The sequence below is a fragment of the Mobula hypostoma genome, chromosome 10 (assembly GCF_963921235.1).
Source record: "Mobula hypostoma chromosome 10, sMobHyp1.1, whole genome shotgun sequence".
NCBI lineage: Eukaryota > Metazoa > Chordata > Chondrichthyes > Myliobatiformes > Myliobatidae > Mobula > Mobula hypostoma.
In genome coordinates, this window is record NC_086106.1 from 116,971,351 (window position 1) to 116,991,268 (window position 19,918).

Genomic DNA, 19,918 nt, shown 5'->3' on the forward strand with positions numbered 1-19,918 from the left:
CACGGCTTCTGGCTTTGAAGTGACCGGAATGCTATCAAGATTCCCAATTAAATGAATTTGGAAAGGATGCAGGCTTATAAATGGAAATCTTTTTAGTATCACATCAACCCCCAAGTCAATTTAAAACTGCTTACATAACAAGCAAGGAAACTGTTCTCAATGGAGTGTTTAATGGACTTCAAATCCCTTTGTAAACACTTAATATTTTCAATCAGCAGCCCTGCAGATCAGAGTAAAGGCAGCAGTTAAATCTGCTAATGAGCCATGCAGAACAGAAATGTCTGTTCAGCTCCTACTGTGTAGAATGCTACGCTGCATGTTTCCTTTCCTGTTGGTTATTCAGTACAAGTCTCTGATATACTTAGATGAAAAATAGAACTACTAATTCTTATGCAGACTAATTGGTCCATTCTAGTGTTTTTCCTCCATGTCAGGCTCCTTCATGAATTCAGTTGTGTTTCTTTGTTTTGTGGCTACCTGCAAGATGGATCTCAAGGCTGTATACTTTGAACACCATACTGATATTAGATTATTATACCATGGTTAATTTCAAATGATTAAATAAATATGAAGAAACATCTCTAGAGAATCTAGCTCATGGATTATTACCTATGGAAGGGAATTAGCAGTTAACATTTCTGGTTGAGACCCTTGATCAGGATTGGAAGGAAAGGTATCAGAAACCAGAACAGGAAGGTGGGAATAAGAATTCTGACATTTCCAGTCCTAGTGGAAGTCAACTGTTTTTTTTCTGCTCTGCAGATGCTGCTGGACTTTTGAGTTCCTCCAGCATTTTGTGTGTGTTGCTCAAGATTTCCAATATCTGCAAAATCTCTCGGGTTCATGAATTATAAGCCCGGACATAATGCTAATGCAACCTACTCGATGATAGGAGGATACATTTTCTCAACATCTAACATGTTTCTTGGTCTTGAAGACTTCTGTTGGGTCATCCGTCTGCCATTTCATTTCTCTAGAAAAGAACATTAGCCTATTCGGCATTATTTTATATATACTGTATATCCCCTTCAGTTAACAGTATCATCCTTGTGAATCTATTGCACCTTCTCCTGGTGACCTGGGGTACAGAGAGATTTTGAACGTTTGTTACACACCAAGAAACACCCTAGCAAAGTGTGTGTGAGTGGGGGAAGGGGTGGCCAATACTGTACATGAGTTCCTACTCTTAACAGCTTCTTGTCCCTTCAAGAGAAGAAAAGGAATATTTTAAATTGAATTACCATCATGGCTACTCTGAAACAACAGGAAATTGTGCATTCGCCATCAGAAGAACATCTGTTGCAATGACATTCTATTTTTTGAATATAAAGTTATTCAAATGCTTTACCAAACCAAACAAAGTGCAGATACGTCAATATATTCTGAAAATTTTATTATTTTTTCATCAAAAGAGCAAATACAATAAATAAACTTACATTCTAAGGCTTCAAATTAAAGAAAATAGAAAAGTGACTTAACAATAACCTATACTAATGAAGAAGCTTTGTTACAACTATATTTACATATTAGTAGTTTTATTATTTTCACTGGTACAAAAGCATTAACCTTGCTTGCACAACAGGACAGAACATTATTACTTTAGAACAACATGGTTTTGCCAATTTGCAGGTAATTCAAAAGAAATATTTTTATGCAAGCATAAAAAGATTTTCTATTCTGCAGTTTTGTTCTAGTCTATGCATGCAAAACTGTTACAAACAAAATGATAGGCTATTCCTTTTACAATATTTATTACTTTTTCTATATGTCAAAAGACTTATGGGACCATGGTTTATTTTTTTAATTAAAAAAATGAAGCAATATATGTACAATATTGACCCATACACTTAAGGGAAGTCAGTGTGCTGATAAGATTTTTTTGCTAAATGGATGTTTGCTACAAAAGACATGTTAAATTATGTTAGCCTACAGTACTTAATGTGAGAGTTTCTATGAGATGCATTACAGAGAATATCAAGAAAGCAAGATCTTTTTGCTTATAACAGTTCACAACTAAGTAACAATAGACTGGGATAATGACGTGCATAACCTCCGTGACATTTTGACCATTAAAATAAGCTAAGCTCAATAATTACTGTCCAGGATTTGTTTTTAAAGCATTTTGGGTGAAATTGCATGTAAAAATGCTGCATCTGTTGTGTTAAAGCCTTGCAATCCCAACTCGCCTGTCCAAAACTTCAGCAAAACATTCATTAGAGCTACAAATAAGTCCTTAGGCATATATGAAAATGATGTTATTACTCTATGCAAATTGAAGCTAGATTTTTTTTAAAAGAACAGAGACTCTCAACTTCACAGTAGAATAAAAACAACCAGGGAATAACATTTGTAAAATTGGAATCCAGCAGATAAAATTATACTTAACATGCATATTTCAGATAATGCAAATATTGAAGATAACTGTTCATTTCTTGAGCTGTTAGATTTAAAAGCTTTCATCCCAAAGTACTGCATTAGCATCTAGTTTAATAAAAAATAATCAACAGAACATAAATCACAGTAATGGCCAGTAAGGAATCTACTTTGTATTGGGTTGTCCATGATGGACTAAACAACTCATAGGTTCCATAATTTTTTCCTGACCCATTTATTTTTCCATTATTCATTCTATTTGCATTAATCCAGTTTAATCAGGCACATTCTTAATTCAAATAACACATTAAATTGTGAAAAGAGTGATTGATGCTGCAAGACCAATGATTACAGAATGAAAGGAAGACGAGCTTTACTGAATTAAACTATATTTCCCTAATGTGGATATAAGCTTGTTATCATTATCTCCTCCCTTCTAAACCTTAAAACAGAATTAAGCCATTGAATCCTAGTGCTGGTAGGAGAAATACTGGTACATCCAACATTTATACAAATTTCACTCATTAATTTTCACCTATTCATCACCACTAACAAAAGTTTAGAATTTAGGCTTGCTCCTTTTTTGAAGCTTTGTTTAATGATATTGCTGCTAATAGTTACACAGTAATCTGGTGGTCTTTTGTGCATCTTCTTTTAAAATGCTAGGAAGTCACTTTAGGAAGAAGGGTTTTGTGATTGGTTTAGCATGTAAAACAGTTTCACGTAATGCGTAGAAAGATGATTGATAAGGATTTGCCAGAACACGCTGAACAGCAGCCTTTTACCTCAGCCCTACAATGTGAAACCCGAAGTGCTAGCACATTAAGTTTCCATAAAATCAGTTTCTGATTAGAAATATGTAAAAATAAACATCTGGGTAATGGCTGCTAGATCACCAAAGATGAAAATAATTTCAATGGTGCACATTGTATATGAATGTCCGTTGACTTCTGGCTACTTCTGACGAAATATCTGCATCTTTGTTCAAAGCCACAGCTACATTTGGCTTCACATTTCATGATGCATTCTACAGGGACATCATCACGTTTAACAGAAATGCTTTTTCTTCGATAAAAAACGACCGTAGGTTACCCACACAATGGTCCAGCCACTGAATCATTTGCCTGAAACACAAAATGCTTAACTGGTCAGTTAGTACAATGCTACCACCAAAGGTTGGCTGTCAGCAGTTAACCTGGCATTGCAATCCATTTTCTTACCATGTTTAGTTCCATCATAGTCTCAATGACTTCAAGCCATTTCTCTGAAGGACTCTGGTATAACAAATTCTAATTCGGAATTGCCATCTAAGGAATTGTATCTGTAAACTGGGGTTCCTTCCTGAGGAAAAATATCATCCCAGCTAGTGGGCTTGCCACCCCCTATGGTTTCCGGGGTCTGCTGTGAAGCTCCTTCATCCTCATCTCCTACATGATACACAATTCCATCATCATTAATCTCGGCCATTGCGCCCGATGCACTTGCAGTCAGGAACCCATACTGCCTGATCTGTAAGGTTTTGCATGGCAGTAAACGGTAAAGTTTTGAATCGGTCTCGTCTTCAGCTGCACTCTTTCCAGTCTTTTTGCTGTGGACGGACCTAATATGTGAAGCCATCACCTGGTAACTGATGAAGGTCTCACCACAGGTCAGGCACTGGTATCGCCGTTCACCAGTGTGAAGGATTTCATGCTTAGTACGATACTCTGCAAGAGGAAACACTTTCTCACAGTAATGACAAGGATATTTCTTCTCCCAGGAATGAACGTTGAAGTGCCTCCTCAGGCTAGTCAGGCATGCATATGATCGCTTACAAACAATACAAACGTAAAATAATCGGCCATCTACAACTAACTCATAATGATCTTGTTCCCTTTTCATTCGTTTTGCATCCGGAAAGTTCTGCTCATTGATGTACATGGGTCTTGAATTATTTATATGATTACTGGAATTTTCAGGCACGATCTGAATGCTTGAGTGGCCTCCACCATCTGATACCTTGTCTCCGATCAGAAGCAAGTTCTTGTCGGGGGATCCAGGCTCTCTGTTCTGCTTCGGTTCACGGTTGGTTAGGTCGTCTTTGTTTGGAACCACGACGTGGTACGTGTTAGGGTTTGTGTCGATATTTGCATAAACTCTGCAACCTTTAGCCAATGTGTCAATGCCAGCCATTTTATCTTCAGTTACAAGGTGGTTGCCATCTTGAGGATAGTTCACATTAGCTGTCTGTGTACTTTGTTGGGTACTCATAGTATTTTGCTCAGTCTCTGGCAACAGAGTGGCATGTTTTGTTTGCGTTCTTACATCATCAGAACTCACTGGTATATTAGGAACAATGATATTTGTTTGCATTGAACTCTTGCTAACTACACTGCAGCTTTGCTTAGGTGGTGAAATTTCACTGCAGAAAATGACATCGTCATTATCCTCTGAGTCTTCACCACCGGGAGAGACATTACTGTTACCATTCGAATCCCTAAACTCTGCACTGTGTAGGGAAAAAGCATCCGTTATTCGAGGTCCTAGACCTCCTTCCTCAACGTGTATAATCAAGCATTCAGGTTCCACTGTTGCATCAGCAGCGATCTTCTGTGAGGTCTCAGCCCTGGAATCTGTCACAGAAGCAGCACTGTTGACAGCTGGTGTTAGTCCTTTTAACTTTGAAAGTGATTCCCCTAAGTCAGCAAGGAATTTTAGCCCCAGGGCCTGCCCAGACTGAATCAACTCACTTGCAAGTTCGGCATTCACACGGATCAATTTGGAGGTGTAGATAAAATTCAGAACCTCTGCAAATACCTCAGCTCTGACGAAGCTCAGTTCGAGGATTTGTCCGTTTACATTGCTAGTGCCGTCGAGAATGAAAAGTTGATGGAAGTAGCTACTAGCAGATGACAAGACATTCTTATGTGCTCGGAATTTGCGATCTTCCACAATTATCGTAATATCACAGAACAGTCCTTGGACCCGCTGCTCATTAAGAGACTTCAACAATGCTCCCGAGTGATGAATGTCAGTTGCACTTATCAGTTTTTTGCTCTCCATAACTATATCAAAAACAAAGATAATATTTCCAATGAAAATGAGTTGGCTGACAGTCTGAAGTTAAATCCTGCTAAACGAACAGATTTATTTCAAAAGTTGTACAACTGTAGCAATAGTAATAGTAATAGTCACTTGTCAAGAGGTTCACAGGAAACACTGGGAAGCCTTTTCTGCTGAACTCCCATATAAAACAGTTTTATTCATTTTACTTGCTTTTAATTGTCTAAAATAAAAAGAATCAATGCAGCATAATATACAGAATATGATGATGCCATTTTTTGAAAACTACAGTACATAATTTTGAGGGCAGGAATATAATCCCACAGGAATACACCAGAATATACGTTTACAACAATCCCATACTGCAATATATTTCCAGAGTTACATCCAGGTTTCTTTTTCTGCTTATCTTGTGGTTAAAACGCTAATTTAAAATGTTTCACTCAAGGATGGATGTTCTCCCAATCAGAGCTGCCATTCCAGTGACATATCTACATTTAGTTTTAATGTCTTTACCCACTGCCAAATCACTGAAGTTCCAGTGAAACTCCTCAGAATCTCTAAACATTTGAAAGAGACTAAGAACGTTAATTTTTTACGAAATAATCAAGATAGGGATTTCTGTTAAACTCCTGAGGGGACAAATTTTCCCTCAATCACTTGTTCGAAAAACAAACTGGAACATCACTTCAATATGAAAGTACGACTTGCAGACATTACTATACTTGTATGTTTAGCTTAAGAGTCGAGAATGAATTTCTACTTCCTTCTAATTTTCTAACTTGCTTTGCACTTCCCATTTGCTAAAATAATGTGAAAGTTAAATTTCTACTGGGGATCACACCCATACATAGTTTCCCTGATATCGCAGACCAAACTTCCAGCAAGAGATCATAAGAATCCCAATAGTTGTGATGCAATATATTCAGATCAAGACAATGAAAAGAGTTAAAAGATGCTTGTTAGGTAAGTAATAAATGGCTATCTGGTAGTACTGATGATAGGTGAGCAAACTCATGAATAGATTGATGTTATGTAAAATTAATGCTAATATACTTCACCTTCTTTGGCACTTAAACCTACACCCATCTTTCTATAATTATACAACTGTTTTCTCCCCATTTGAACAGTTATTTTAATCTGCTTTTGGCTACCAGTTTGTTTTCTGCTGCTGTAGCCCATCCACTTCGAGGTTCGATGTGTGTTCAGCGATGCTCTTCTGCACATCACAATTGTAACACGTGGTTATTTGAGTTTCTGTCACCTTCCTGTCAGTTTGAACCAGTCTGGCCATTCTCTTCTGACTTCTCTCAGTAACAAGGTGTTTATGCCTACAGAGCTGCTGCTCAAAGTTCAAAGTACATTTACTATCAAAGTGCGTATACACTGGATTAAAAAAAACTGACATCATTCTCTGTGAACTATAAAGACCGCTATGCATGAAAATCCTTGATCATCAGTTTCTGGGATACTCAAGCCACGCTGGTCTGGCACCAATAATTATTCCACAGTCAAAATCAATTAGATCACATTTCTTCTCCATTCTGATGTTTGGTCTGAACAACAACTGAACTTCTTGGCCATGTCTGAATGCTTTTATACATCGAGTTTCTGCCACATTATTGGCTGATTAGATATTTGCATTAACGAGCAAGTGTACAGGTATACCTAATAAAGTGGCCACTGAGTGGAGTTCTTGTTATTTTTCTTTCTTCCACATGTCACTTTCTGCTAAAAGCTCCATCCCCTCCCTCACCTGCACATTTTCAGTGTCCATGTTTCCTCTCAGTGCTGCTGCCCCTTATTTTATCGAGGGCATTGTCTGCAGTGTGACAAAGTGAAGCTAAGGGACAGCAAGTGGATGTAAAAAAGAAGCAATATCAGTGCTGCTCCTTCAACTGCGAGGAAACAAACCAAGGAAAACAATGTAGGAAGGGAAAGGGATGATCACAAATAATTTGGAGAAATGAAGATATGTTGAAGTCTGATAAGCAATTTCTGAAATCAGGAGGTAAGAGAAGGCAAACCCGAAGATAGCTGATCTTTGGAAGAGGTTTGAGCAACTGGGCAGAGTGCATCAAACGTGGGATCAATGAGAGGTGCAAGACCATGTGGAATAATGGAGGCAAAAGTATTTCTGAAATATAATGCAGTTAGTTTTATGTCCTAAAACTTCTACAGTGATAAACCACTATCACTACACTTAATATACTCAGGTGTCCATTAACAATTAAAAGCAAGTCAGAATACTGGGCTACAAATGTAATTACATCTCACACACTCCTTAAAACATCGGCAGAAAAAATTATCACAAAAAGCATTTGCTAACTACCCTCACATACTGACAGATTCTGTTGTAAACATCAGAGTGCATGGCACACTTAGTAATGGAGCGGCCAGAGCATGCACGGGTAATATCAGTCCACATGTAATGCCCACTTGTTGGTTCCCTGTGAAATGAATCAGGGAAAAGGTATGGTAGTGTGCCAGTTAGTATAACACTTTACAGCACCGGTGACTGGGGTTCCAATCCTGCCACTGTCTGTAAGGAGTGTGTATGTTCTCTCCGTTGCCATGCAGGTTTCCTCCGGGTGCCCCGGTTTCCTCCCACAGTCAAAAGACTTAAGGGTTAGGATTGTTACTGAGTTGTCAGCAAGCTATGTTTGCGCCAGAAGCCTGGGTTGGGGGCTGCCCCCAGCACAATCCTCACTGATTTGATCTGATGCAAACGATGCATTTCACTGAACATTTTGACATACATAATCCTAGTTTACAGTTTGAATAAAGGATATCTCAGGTGCTCTCTACTCAACAAGAGCAGACCCTCATTTGACTAGAAACCAGCAAGAACTCAGGAATATAGATCTGTCAGAACTGTGTGCTTCCAGAAAGCTCAAAGAAGGGCAGACAGTACTTAGGTGGTGCAAGAAATTTACACATGCTCCTGGAGCTCATGGTGAATTGCAAAGTTTATCACAGCCTGGTATATGAGCATCAGCAGAAAATACTGATAGTCAATACCATCCATCAGAACATTTCCACCAACATGCAGTCTGTCCCTGCCATACATCAGTAGGAACCCTGGTTCACAGGGGACAAGGACCACAGCTCCTCGAGTCTCAGCGCAGGGATATTCGCGAGTGCAATTGTAATCACAGGTGGCACTAGGAGGCCAGAGAAATGCGCACTGAGATCTCCAAAATGAAAATCCCATATACCAGCATTTGGCCAATAACCTTCCATGACTTGGAAATTCAACTGCTTATCCCAATAATGAAATATTGCGAATGTGCCTATCTCCACCAGGCAGTGTGAAAAAATTCCAACCATCCATTTGGGTGATAAAGTTCTTCTTCAGATCCCCTGAAACTACTTAAATCTATGCTCTTTGGTTTTAGAGTAACACACAGAAAATGCTGGAGGAACTCAGCAAGTCAGGCAGGTTCAGTGGAGATGAATAAAGAGCTAACGTCTTGTTCCGAGACAGATCTCTACTTTTAGATGCTTCTGCAATGGGAAAATAAAATTACTATTATTGACTCCTATCTATATCCCTTAGTATACCTCCATCAGGTTTCCCCTTAGCCTTCTCAGTGTGCTGTATGAAATGATAATGAAGTGAGCAGAGCCTTGACATAGAGAAGGCATGAGAATGAGGATGATGGCAGACCATAACTAAGGGAGCCCTCTCTGGACATACTTTCACAGCACAGTTTAAAGCCTCAATATTCTTCCAGGGACCCCACTCTAATAGCACCCACAAGAGGTAAAACAGTCTTTGCCCAAGAGCTGGCAAGAGCTTGCCACATTGAAATGCAGAGCTTAAAATGGTAAGTTAACATTGTATCACAGCAACGTCTGGCAGTGGCCAAGCTCATCAAGTGGAAGTCTCAATGCTATCATCAGTACTCATTCCTTTGAGAAAAAGATCCTCGTGATCACTGTAGATCATAAAACAATTTCAATCACTTAATTAGGAAGGCCGTATCTGAATGTTGGAGGCAATGCGGTGGCCTAGATTCAATTACCACCGCTGTCTGTAAGGAGTTTGTATGTTCTCCCCATGATCATCTGGGTTCCCTCTGGGTGCTCCAGTTTCATAGTCATAGTCATAGTCATACTTTATTGATCTTGGGGGAAATTGGTTTTCGTTACAATTGCACCATAAATAATAAATAGTAATAGAACCATAAATAGTTAAATAGTAATATGTACATTATGCCAGTAAATTATGAAATAAGTCTAGGACCAGCCTATTGGCTCAGGGTGTCTGACCCTCCAAGGGAGGAGTTGTAAAGTTTGATGGCCACAGGCAGGAATGACTTCCTATGACGCTCTGTGCTGCATCTTGGAGGAATAAGTCTCTGGCTGAATGTACTCCTGTGCCCACCCAGTACATTATGTAGTGGATGGGAGACATTGTCCAAGATGGCATGCAACTTAGACAGCATCCTCTTTTCAGACACCACCGTAAGAGACTCCAGTTCCATCCCTACAACATCACTGGCCTTACAAATGAGTTTGTTGATTCTGTTGGTGTCTGCTACCCTCAGCCTGCTGCCCCAGCACACAACAGCAAACATGATAGCACTGGCCACCACAGACTCGTAGAACATCCTCAGCATCGTCCGGCAGATGTTAAAGGACCTCAGTCTCCTCAGGAAATAGAGACGGCTCTGACCCTTCTTGTAGACAGCCTTAGTGTTCTTAGACCAGTCCAGTTTATTGTCAATTCGTATCCCCAGGTATTTGTAATCCTCCACCATGTCCACATGGACCCCCTGGATGGAAACAGGGGTCACCGGTACCTTAGCTCTCCTGGTCTACCACCAGCTCCTTAGTCTTTTTCACATTAAGCTGCAGATAATTCTGCTCACACCATGTGACAAAGTTTCCTACCGTAGACCTGTACTCAACCTCATCTCCCTTGCTGATGCATCCAACTATGGCAGAGTCATCCGAAAACTTCTGAAGATGACAAGACTCTGTGCAGTAGTTGAAGTCCGAGGTGTAAATGGCGAAGAGAAAGGGAGACAAGACAGTCCCCTGCGGAGCCCCAGTGCTGCTGATCACTCTTTCGGACACACAGTGTTGCAAGAACACGTACTGTGGTCTGCCAGTCCTCCCATATTCCAAAGACATACAGGTTAGAAGGTTAAATGTTCATACAGGTATAATTGCGGGCTCACTGAGGCAGAAAGGCCTGTTACCGTGCTGAATCTCTAAATAAAATAAGCTCTTCATTGTATAAAATCATAGTGTTGTATAGGTTATGCGAGGGATTTTAAAGTTCCAAAGTTATTAAAAAGAGCTTTTCTTTCTGGATAAAGATGGCTACTGTATGTGAACCTCCCTGAACCAATACTGTATTGAGTATTGTTTTGTAACTAGACTGCAAGAATTCATGATAAGCACTTCCCCATCAAAAGAAGTTCTGATCTCTTGTCACCTATTGACTGGACACTCTGACATCTGCAGGACAGAAAGTCACCAGTGGAGCACCACCAGAGTTCCTTCGCAAGCACTGCAGTGAGGCTTAAAGGAGGCTCTTCACCAAACTCAATGAAACTTCGACCGGATCAATATATTGCTGACCTCCCCCTTGACTCCTAACAGTAACAAGTAGTAATGAATAAAGAGAAACACAAATCCCCATGATGACACATCTCTGGTTGCCATCTTCTTTCAATGGTCATGTTAAGTGTTCCTTTATTTTACAAATCACAAAAATCAGAGCTAAGCAATTAAACGTCCAAGATTATTATACCTCCAGACAATAACTGCACCATACAATCTTTTACCAATCACCCTTACACATTCTTTGAGTGCTTTTCTCCAAATGGTCTTTATCCAGCCTACTACTTCTACATCTGGCTCCGCACTGCGATGCCAGCCAAGCTAGTGAACCATTGCTGCCTTTCAGTGGAGGAGGTTGCAGATGTCCGTGAAGGGCAGTCACAAGCAGCTCTGGGCCTCGATGGCTCCTCCATGGGCAGGAGTGAGAGTGGTGGGAGCATGAATGAGGTCGTTCTGAGAGAGGACAGCCTATTCCTACCCCATGGCCCACTGACACCCCCCCCCGGGGGCCACTGCGTCAGCCAGCCTAGCAATCAGCTGATCGCAACAGTGCCTTCACGGCCTCAAAGCCCCTGCCAACAGTGGAATCCAGAGCCACGATGGCGGCGGTCTGTGCTTGACTGGCCGCTGTCTGAGCTTCCACCGCAGCACTCAGTCTCTGGGTGGCCTCCGCCTGCGCCGCAATGGAAGCTGAAACTTCCGTCATCAAACACTGCATGGTGGTTGGGTCTGCCAGCGCTGACATGGAACTGGCCACCACTTCCATGCTGGAAAGAATGGGCTCCAGACTCCGTGCAAAGACTTGTGCAAAGTTGCAGCTGGACTCTCCCATGTTTCTTGACATCTCCCGAAGGCTTTCGGGCAGGTCCGACAACGCCCCAAGCATGTCCACGTGCATTTTCATCAGTCTTCGCCTGTATGCTGCCCCGTCAAAATCATCATCTGAGTCCTCCACCGTGTACAATCTTGCCCTCCGGGAAGCTGGTGCTTGAGCTACCCGCCGCCCCTGGCCTGGCAGAGGTCCACACGTACCCAGTGACTCGCCACAAATAGACCTCGCCTCTAAACTGTCCTCCAGAGACCGCGAGGTGCCAGGATCCAAGCTGGTGGATGGGAGTGACAGGTGCAGTGACGGCGTGTCTTCTTCCTCTGAGCCCTGCAGCTCATCAGCTTGGGAAAAGCCGGGCGGTACGTCCTGTGCGTCTGAAATGGGAAACAAACAAAAGCATGGTCACGGTGAGGGAAGGGGGCAGGCAAGGGGAACACATTTGAAGCTTGGTTATTGGGTATAAAATCTCGTGGGGGAGGAGGAAGGGGCTGAAACATGGAAGGATGAATTGGATGGGTGCATACCATCATTATCAATGATCTCCAATCCACTGGCGGCCACTGGAGGTGTGGCATCCCAGCGCATAATTGCCAGCACTCTCTCTTCCAAGCAGCTGAGCCTCTGGCCACGGGCAGGGGCCCCTCTAGACTGTTTCTGTTGCTGGCGGTTGCGAGTAATCTTCTCCTGTAAGAGAGAGTGAAGAGCATTAATGAGCGCGTTTCAATGCAAGAGTGTGAAATGGCCGCCACAGTTGAATAGTTAAATGAGTGTGAGATGTGTGTGTGTGTGTGGGTGGGTGGCAGGTAATGGTGAGTATGTAACTGTAGGAGTGCATGTGGTGGTAGATGGGATTTGTTGCAGTCTCCACTGACCTTGACCACACGTGTGAGGTCATTAAACTTTTTGCGGCATTGGGACCAGGTCCTCGGGGCGTCACTCTGAGCATTGATTTTCCTGGCCACTTCCTCCCACTGGTACTTCATCTCTGTCCTGAAGGGCTTCCTGGGTCCCCTACAGTACAGGATCTCCCGGCGGTTTTCCACCTCTTCCACTAAGATGTCGAGGTCCGCATCCATGAAACGGGGTGCCCGCTCCCGTGCCAGTGCTGCCATTCTTCTGTGCAGTGGCTCCCAAGCTCCACAATGCCTTCCAGCAGTGGTTGGATTCAGTGGTCACCTCCCCTTGAAGAGGTGCAGGCATGACGTCAGTTTCAGCAAGTGTGCAGCACTCACGAAATTACTCACGCTTAACACTCGCTAAAGGGATAAGCAACACAATTCGCTCATCCTAAGCATATGTGCTCATGCATGAGATGTGTGCATGAAAACTATGCACCGATAGCACCAAGATAATCTGGTGCAGTCCCCTGCGTAGCACCATTTTGGCACAAGTTTCCAGGGACAACTAAAACAGGGAATTCGTTAAATTCCTGTGTTTTTTTTACATTGAAACCTAAAGTCTGTATATCTGTGATTTAAAACACAGAACTAAATTCCTTCAGGGGCCCCTCAATCTCTCTCGTGCCTACAGCAGAAGCAGCTGTTTTCACTGCTTTGACTGAGCTTCTGTCCGTTATGGCAGGAGAGCTGAAGGCCTATGGAAATTTTATGCCATGAACATCCCATCTTTTACTCAGACCATGCCAAAGAACTATTTAAACAACATTAATCAGGCATTCTTAAAACATGTTACTAAACACGTAATTCTGCTTACGATCATTCACGGAATCTACTGTACAGTCATAACTAATGAATGAATATTTGCTATATTTGTTACCAATATCGCCTTGTAACCACCTCACTTTTTAATTGCTGTTTTTCTAGTTTTTATTTTTCTCTTTGGGTGTTATTTGACTCACTGCAGCACTGATAGCAGATCATTTTTGTGACTGATTCTATTAATCTGCATTTCTCACTCTATTGTTGTTATTTAGAGAGAGCACAGTAACAGCCCTTTCCAGCACAACAAGCCCACACCGCCCAATTACACCCATATGACTGATTAACCAATACTAACCCATACATCTTTGGGACGAGGGAGGAAATTGCAGCACCCAGAGGAAACCCACACTGTCATGGGGAGAACATACAAAATAGAGACAGACAGGAATTGCACCCAGGTTGTCGGCGCTGTAATAGCATTAAGCTAACAGGTTGTACCGTCCTGCCCAAATCTCGCCTCGTTCCTGCAAAACTCCACTGTTTCTATATCATTCTCGAAGTTTGCCTCTTACTTTCCTTTTGCAAGAAGTTGAAGAGCAATACCCACAGAGATGGATGAGTAATCATCAGAAGAGCATCAGGTGGGAACGGCAGCGCAGATGAACAACCAAGTCAAATGAGCTGAGAAACTCCCGTGACAAAGATAAAGCACTGATTCTTGGATCAGAACTTGGGGGAAAGTAGTCAAAGAACAATGGAGCTTAGGGGGTCAACAATGGAAAGCTGAACATTTGAGGTCGGGGAATAGAACATGGTTGAAAGTCTGAAGATTCTTCTGAACATTTGACAGTTTACAGTTTGAGACAAAGCAATCTGGAACCATGCCAAGGCTCTCTGGCAAAAGAAAGACAGAAAACTGGTAAATTACCTGGTTGCTATAAATTCCACCATTGTATAATTATAAAGAAACATGGGGGAATTTAATGGGGACGTGAGAGGGAATGTATTGACAGATCTACAGAACGTAAAATGAGGGAATAAAACTGATGGGATTTCTCTGGCATTGATGCAAAGGGCAGAGTGGCCTTTTGTTTTGTAATCTGGAACTAAGGAAAGCATGGAACTTCAATGTTCAGGAGTGGCCTGGGCCAGGAACATGGAATCCTTTTTGAATGTGCAGAATAATTAAGGTGGCTAGAAAGGCTATTTCCAAGAACAAATAAACCTAAGAAACATTCATCTGTCACTGGCAAAATAGAGATACTCTGGTACCTATGGCAGTGTTGACAAGAAACAAACCATCTGTTGGGGACATGGAGATGAAGTACAGTAAAAATATCTTTGAATGGAGGTAAGAATCATTTAAGCAGTGGCCACTGCACCTTACGGGAATACACAGCATATTTTAATAGAACAAAATCTTGCATGTCTGAAGAATCTATTTTACATTTTTAAGTTGACATTCATTCTTAAAGCACCAATTGGACTGTCCATCCTGGACAATAAATATTCTGAACACAATAGCTGACAAAACAGTTTTGGACCCTCCCAAGGAAACTCCCAGCATTCCTTTTATTTATTTATTTAGAGATACTGTGTTTCCAGCCAACGAGCCGCAGCGCCCAGCAACCCACCTACTTAACCCTAGCCTAATTACAGCACCGGCCGGCTGGTGGCATAGTGGCATCAGCACCGAACTTCGGAGCGAAGGCTCCCGAGTTTGAATCCAGCTGGCTCCCTTGCACACTTTTCATCTTTGTTGGGTTGAACGTCGAGCTAGCAACTCGGCCTCGTAAAAATAAGAAAGCCTGCTTAAAAAACGCCGTCATGACAGCGTACCGATGACTCCACCTGGAGTTAAGGGCTTTCTTCTTCTAATCACAGGACAATTTACAATCACCAATTAACCTTCTAACCAGTGCATCTTGGACTGACTGTGGGAGCACCCGAAAGAAACCCACACGGTTCATGGGGAGAACATACAAACTCCTTACAGGTGGTGCCCAAATTGAACTTTGAACTTCGGAAACTCTAAATCAGCATTAGCGTTGCACTAACCACTACGCTACTGTGACACCCACAGTCGTCTCTTCAGATGTCTGTCTTCTCTTTCACTCCGTTCTCTCCTTCTTCATGTTCACGCATCACTTTACCTCAGTTCTGTTATCTTTTCACTCCCAGACCCTATGAAACAATTTTAGTCTTTAATTTACTATCTGTTTTGCTAGTTTTATTCTCCTTCATCTCCCATTTTCTCCTCACGTTTCAGTAGCCAAGAAGTTGCTGAGGCAGGTAGGTGAGCCAAGATGGTACACACTCCAGGAATGACATAAAATTCACTTGAGGTGGAGGGATAAACATATCTGGAAGCACTCTTGGTGTTTAAGGAAGAAATTGGGTTAAATTAGGGCTCGGTGAGCATGTTGCCAAGTAAATATTTGTAAAAGAGAGCAACAAAAGCTGAGCATCAAATCAACATAACAGGTGGGAACAGGGTGAAATGAAATAATAGAAAAATGGTTGAGCTGGACAGAAGTGGCAAGTAAATCAGCACTTGTGATCTGCCCTCCTAAAGTATCTGTTCATTCTAAGATCATAAGACGCAGGAGCAGAATTACGCCAATCAGCTCAGTGAGTCTGCTCTGCCATTTCATCATGACTGATCTATAACCCCTCTTAACTCCATTTTCCTGCCTTCTCCCTTTGACATCGTTATTATCACGAAGCTGCATTCAGTCACCGCATTGTAAATATAATTCAAATTTGACTATACAAATTAGGCAAGTATTGAAGAGAATTATAACTATGTATTGATTAGGAGTGAGTGGCTGCACTGGGCCAGAGTACATTGGAAAGGAAGTAGGAATAAACAACGCTTCAAACACTCAGCAGGTCAGGCGGCATCTGATGAGAATGAAAAGAGATTTCATCACATCTAAAATGTTAACGGTTTCTCCTTGCACAGATTTTAACCAACCTGCTGAGTGGCCCCTCTATAAGATACACCTGCTCATTAACACAGATACCTAATCAGCCAATCATGGGGCAGCAACTTGATGCATAAAAGAGGTTCAATTGTTGTTGAGACCAAATATCAGAATGGAGAAGAAATGTGATATAAGTGACTGTGAAATAATTGTTGGCACCAGATGGAGTGGTTTGAGCATCTCAGAATCCACTGATCTCCTGGGATTTTCACACATAACAGTCCCTAGAGTTTACAGAGAATGGTGCGAAAAACAAAAAAAAATCCCGTGAGCGACAGATCTCTGGATAGAAATGCTTGTTAATCAAAGAGGTCAAAGGAGAATAGCCAGACTGATTCAAGGTGACAGTAACTCAAATAATCAGGCATTACAAAAGTGGTGTGCAGAAGAGCATATCTGAATACACAACACGTTGAACCTTGAAGTAGATAAGCTACACCAGCAGTACACCTCACTGGGTTCCACTCCTGTACCTAATAAAGTGGGCAAAGAGTGTATTCCATATTTTAATATCTGGTTTTCCAACCTCCCCGGTATTCGGCTTTTGTCAACTGGAATTCTGCACAACTCAGGTTAAACAATTGAAGCAAATATAAGCAAAATGTCTTTGTGGTGTACAAGAACCACAAGTATGCCCTCAGGGTATGGAACAAAACGACTGGAGTGGATGAAAATAGGTTTATCCTAGTCACTACAGGAATATAGTTGGATTGTTTGGGGGGGGGGGCACACAGATCAGCAAATTCAGTGAAATCAAAATAAAATGGGTGTCAACCACAGCGAATCAGGAGAAACTGAAATATCATCAACAAAACCAAATCCAGCAAATCAACCAAAGAAATACTGTAAATTCATGTATAGGTAATGAATATATTTTCCAAAAATTTACAAACCTTTGTAAGACAAAGAAATTGGATTGTGCGCCACCATTTTTCTTGCCATAATACGATCCAATGTCAATGGAAAATTATATGCAACTGAAAAATTCACAACCTTGTGCAAAATGGATGAAAGCTACGCTTTTTGGTTTGATGTGGACCGTGCCTGCGAACACACAGGAGATGCACAGTGACATCCAATATACTGCATGGGTATGCCAGGTCTATAACATCAGTTACTTATTCAGGGCCCATCTATTTTACAGGCCAGTCGTGCATAAGCAAGGTTTCACAGTGTCTGCTTCTGACTGAAAATATCATTGCTTTGCATTGGTAATATGATTTAGATTTTCTTTAAAGTACATAGTATCCCAATCTTCAGTACACCCCCATTCTCCATCTACAGTACGATCACCAATACACACATGTACCCTTTGCCTGAAATCCACATCACTCCTGGCAAATCTATCAATCCAAGAATAAAGCAGCAACACTATTTCAAGTCCTGCCAAACCATGACTTCCAATTACACACCCCAAATATATTTAGCCAGAAAACTACCAAGCATTCCTCTCCACCTCCCATTATCCCTTCTCAATGATCAGCAATGACCCCTACTTTTCCAAATTCTCCAGCCCTGGGTCATTCTCCCCATGACCTCAAGGAACCTAACCACTCAACTTTGGCCCTACATCAGAGAAGTACATAAGCAAAGGCCTGGGATAACCCTGAGCCCTCCTGTATTGCCCATTTACTGCCCTACAGATTTGCACCTTTAGGCCAGCTATCCAAGATTGACCTATTTTAGTCTGAATAGATTATCATATTCTGTTTCATGTTGCATAGATAAACATAATTTATTTAGCTGAAAAAAAGAAAAATGCACAAAGCAAGGTCACCAATTCATTTGGGACACTGGTGCCAATTGCCAATTTAGGATAGGATGGTTCAGGAAAAAGACATGTACTGAAATTGCTCAGTTTCCCACTACATCTTCACATTTAGCTTTAGATTTCGACCACATTTATCAATTGGTGTATTAATTTGATAGGTCCACATTTCACCACTTTCCAATTTTGGGACTTGCAGCACTTAAGGAGTGACATCTCTGACAACCTTGAGTGAGATCTGAGGCAATGGATACGATCTAGTCTTCTAGGTAATTGAATGTCAACTCATTATTCAGAAAAAGATCCAAGAAATTCTGTACATTGAAATTATTCCCTCCAAATAAATGAACCAACATGTGGCACTTAAGCAAGCAATTATTGGGTTTCATATTTACCTTGTATAATTATTTTCTTAGGTCAAGTTTTCTTTGAAATAATCTGCAAAAAGCACAAATATACTTTAGAGTGTAACTGAAGTTTCCAAAAAACAGTAAAAAGTCAGAAACCATTCTTTTCAAATAAACACTACCATGCTCGCATTAAAAATTGAATTATGGATCAATACAACAATCAAATTCATTCACCTCTCAGCTTATTCTGAAACAATGGTGACAAAGGTAAATTAATTTTTAAAAAACTAAAAGGTTTTCAAATTTCAGTTCAGCTTCTGGGACCATATCACATTTCACAAAGTATAATGTCATTACATTGGATTAATGGACTAGGTTTATTTAAATTCCTGCACTTTTCTTATCTTGGTGATTCCACAGCAAAATCTCAACATTTAAAACAGATTTTACTGTGCCGCGCCTTATAAATTCATGCTTAAAATGTCTTTTGGGTAGTAAAGACGAAGTAAATATTTCATGGTACTTAAGGTAAAACGTGGTTCTCTGGAAAATGGAGATGACTGGAATATCCACTCAGTGGCCACTTTATTAGGTACAGGAGTGGAACCTAGTGTGGTCTTTTGCTGCTATAGACCATCCACTTCAAGGTTCAATGTATTGCGCATTAAAGATTCTCTTCCGCACACCACTGTTTTAACGTGTGGTTATTTGAGTTACTATCGCCTTCTGTCAGCCTCAACCAGTCTCGCCATTCTCCTCTGACCCCTCTCATTAACAAGGTGATTTTGTCCACAGGACTGCTGCTCACTGAATGTTTTTTGTTTATCACACCATTCTCTGTAAGCTCTAGATAATGTTATTAGTGAAAACTCTAAGAGATCAGCAACTTCTGAGACACCCAAAGCACCCTGTCTGGCACCAACACTCATTCCACAGTCAAAGTGACTTAGATCACATTTCTTCCTCATTCTGATGTTAGGTCTGAACAACTGAACCTCTTGACCATGTCTGCATGCTTTTATGCATTGAGGTGCTGCCATGTGATTAGCTGATTAGATATTTGCTTTAACAAGTAGGTGTACAGGTACACCTCATTAAGTGGCCACTGATTGTAATTTCAATATTTTGTTTTTAACTTTCTCCTTCTTGCCGTTCTTCACGCTCTGCTGGGGTATACTTTCAAAGACTAATCACACCACACCTCCTCCAACATACATACAGGGATAATATACCTTATTTGCAAGATGTTTACAGATGTCATGCTAGCAAACAACTGTACAGAGCACTGAAGTCCTCTTGATAAGAGTAGCCATCTCCTCTGTGTGAGCATC

General features: G+C 41.2%; 1 protein-coding gene across 5 annotated transcripts in view; it reads right to left on the reverse strand.

Annotated features, from left to right (window-relative positions):
• Positions 1-1,376: 1,376 nt before the first annotated feature.
• The window catches only part of LOC134353136 (transcriptional regulator Kaiso-like), a 49,168-nt gene continuing 30,626 nt past the window's right edge, over positions 1,377-19,918 (reverse strand). For 3 of the 5 annotated variants that reach the window (XM_063061081.1, XM_063061083.1, XM_063061082.1), the window contains exons 2-5: positions 18,633-18,675; positions 12,346-12,505; positions 12,025-12,195; positions 1,377-5,417 (exon numbers count right to left, since the gene is read on the reverse strand). In XM_063061081.1, the coding sequence (XP_062917151.1) occupies positions 3,625-5,417; positions 12,025-12,195; positions 12,346-12,406 (2,025 nt within the window). In that variant the 5' untranslated portion in view covers positions 12,407-12,505; positions 18,633-18,675 and the 3' untranslated portion in view covers positions 1,377-3,624. Of the gene's footprint in view, positions 5,418-12,024; positions 12,196-12,345; positions 12,506-12,693; positions 13,003-18,632; positions 18,676-19,918 lie in introns of all 5 variants that reach the window. The other 2 variants (XM_063061080.1, XM_063061084.1) reach the window with 2 other exon arrangements.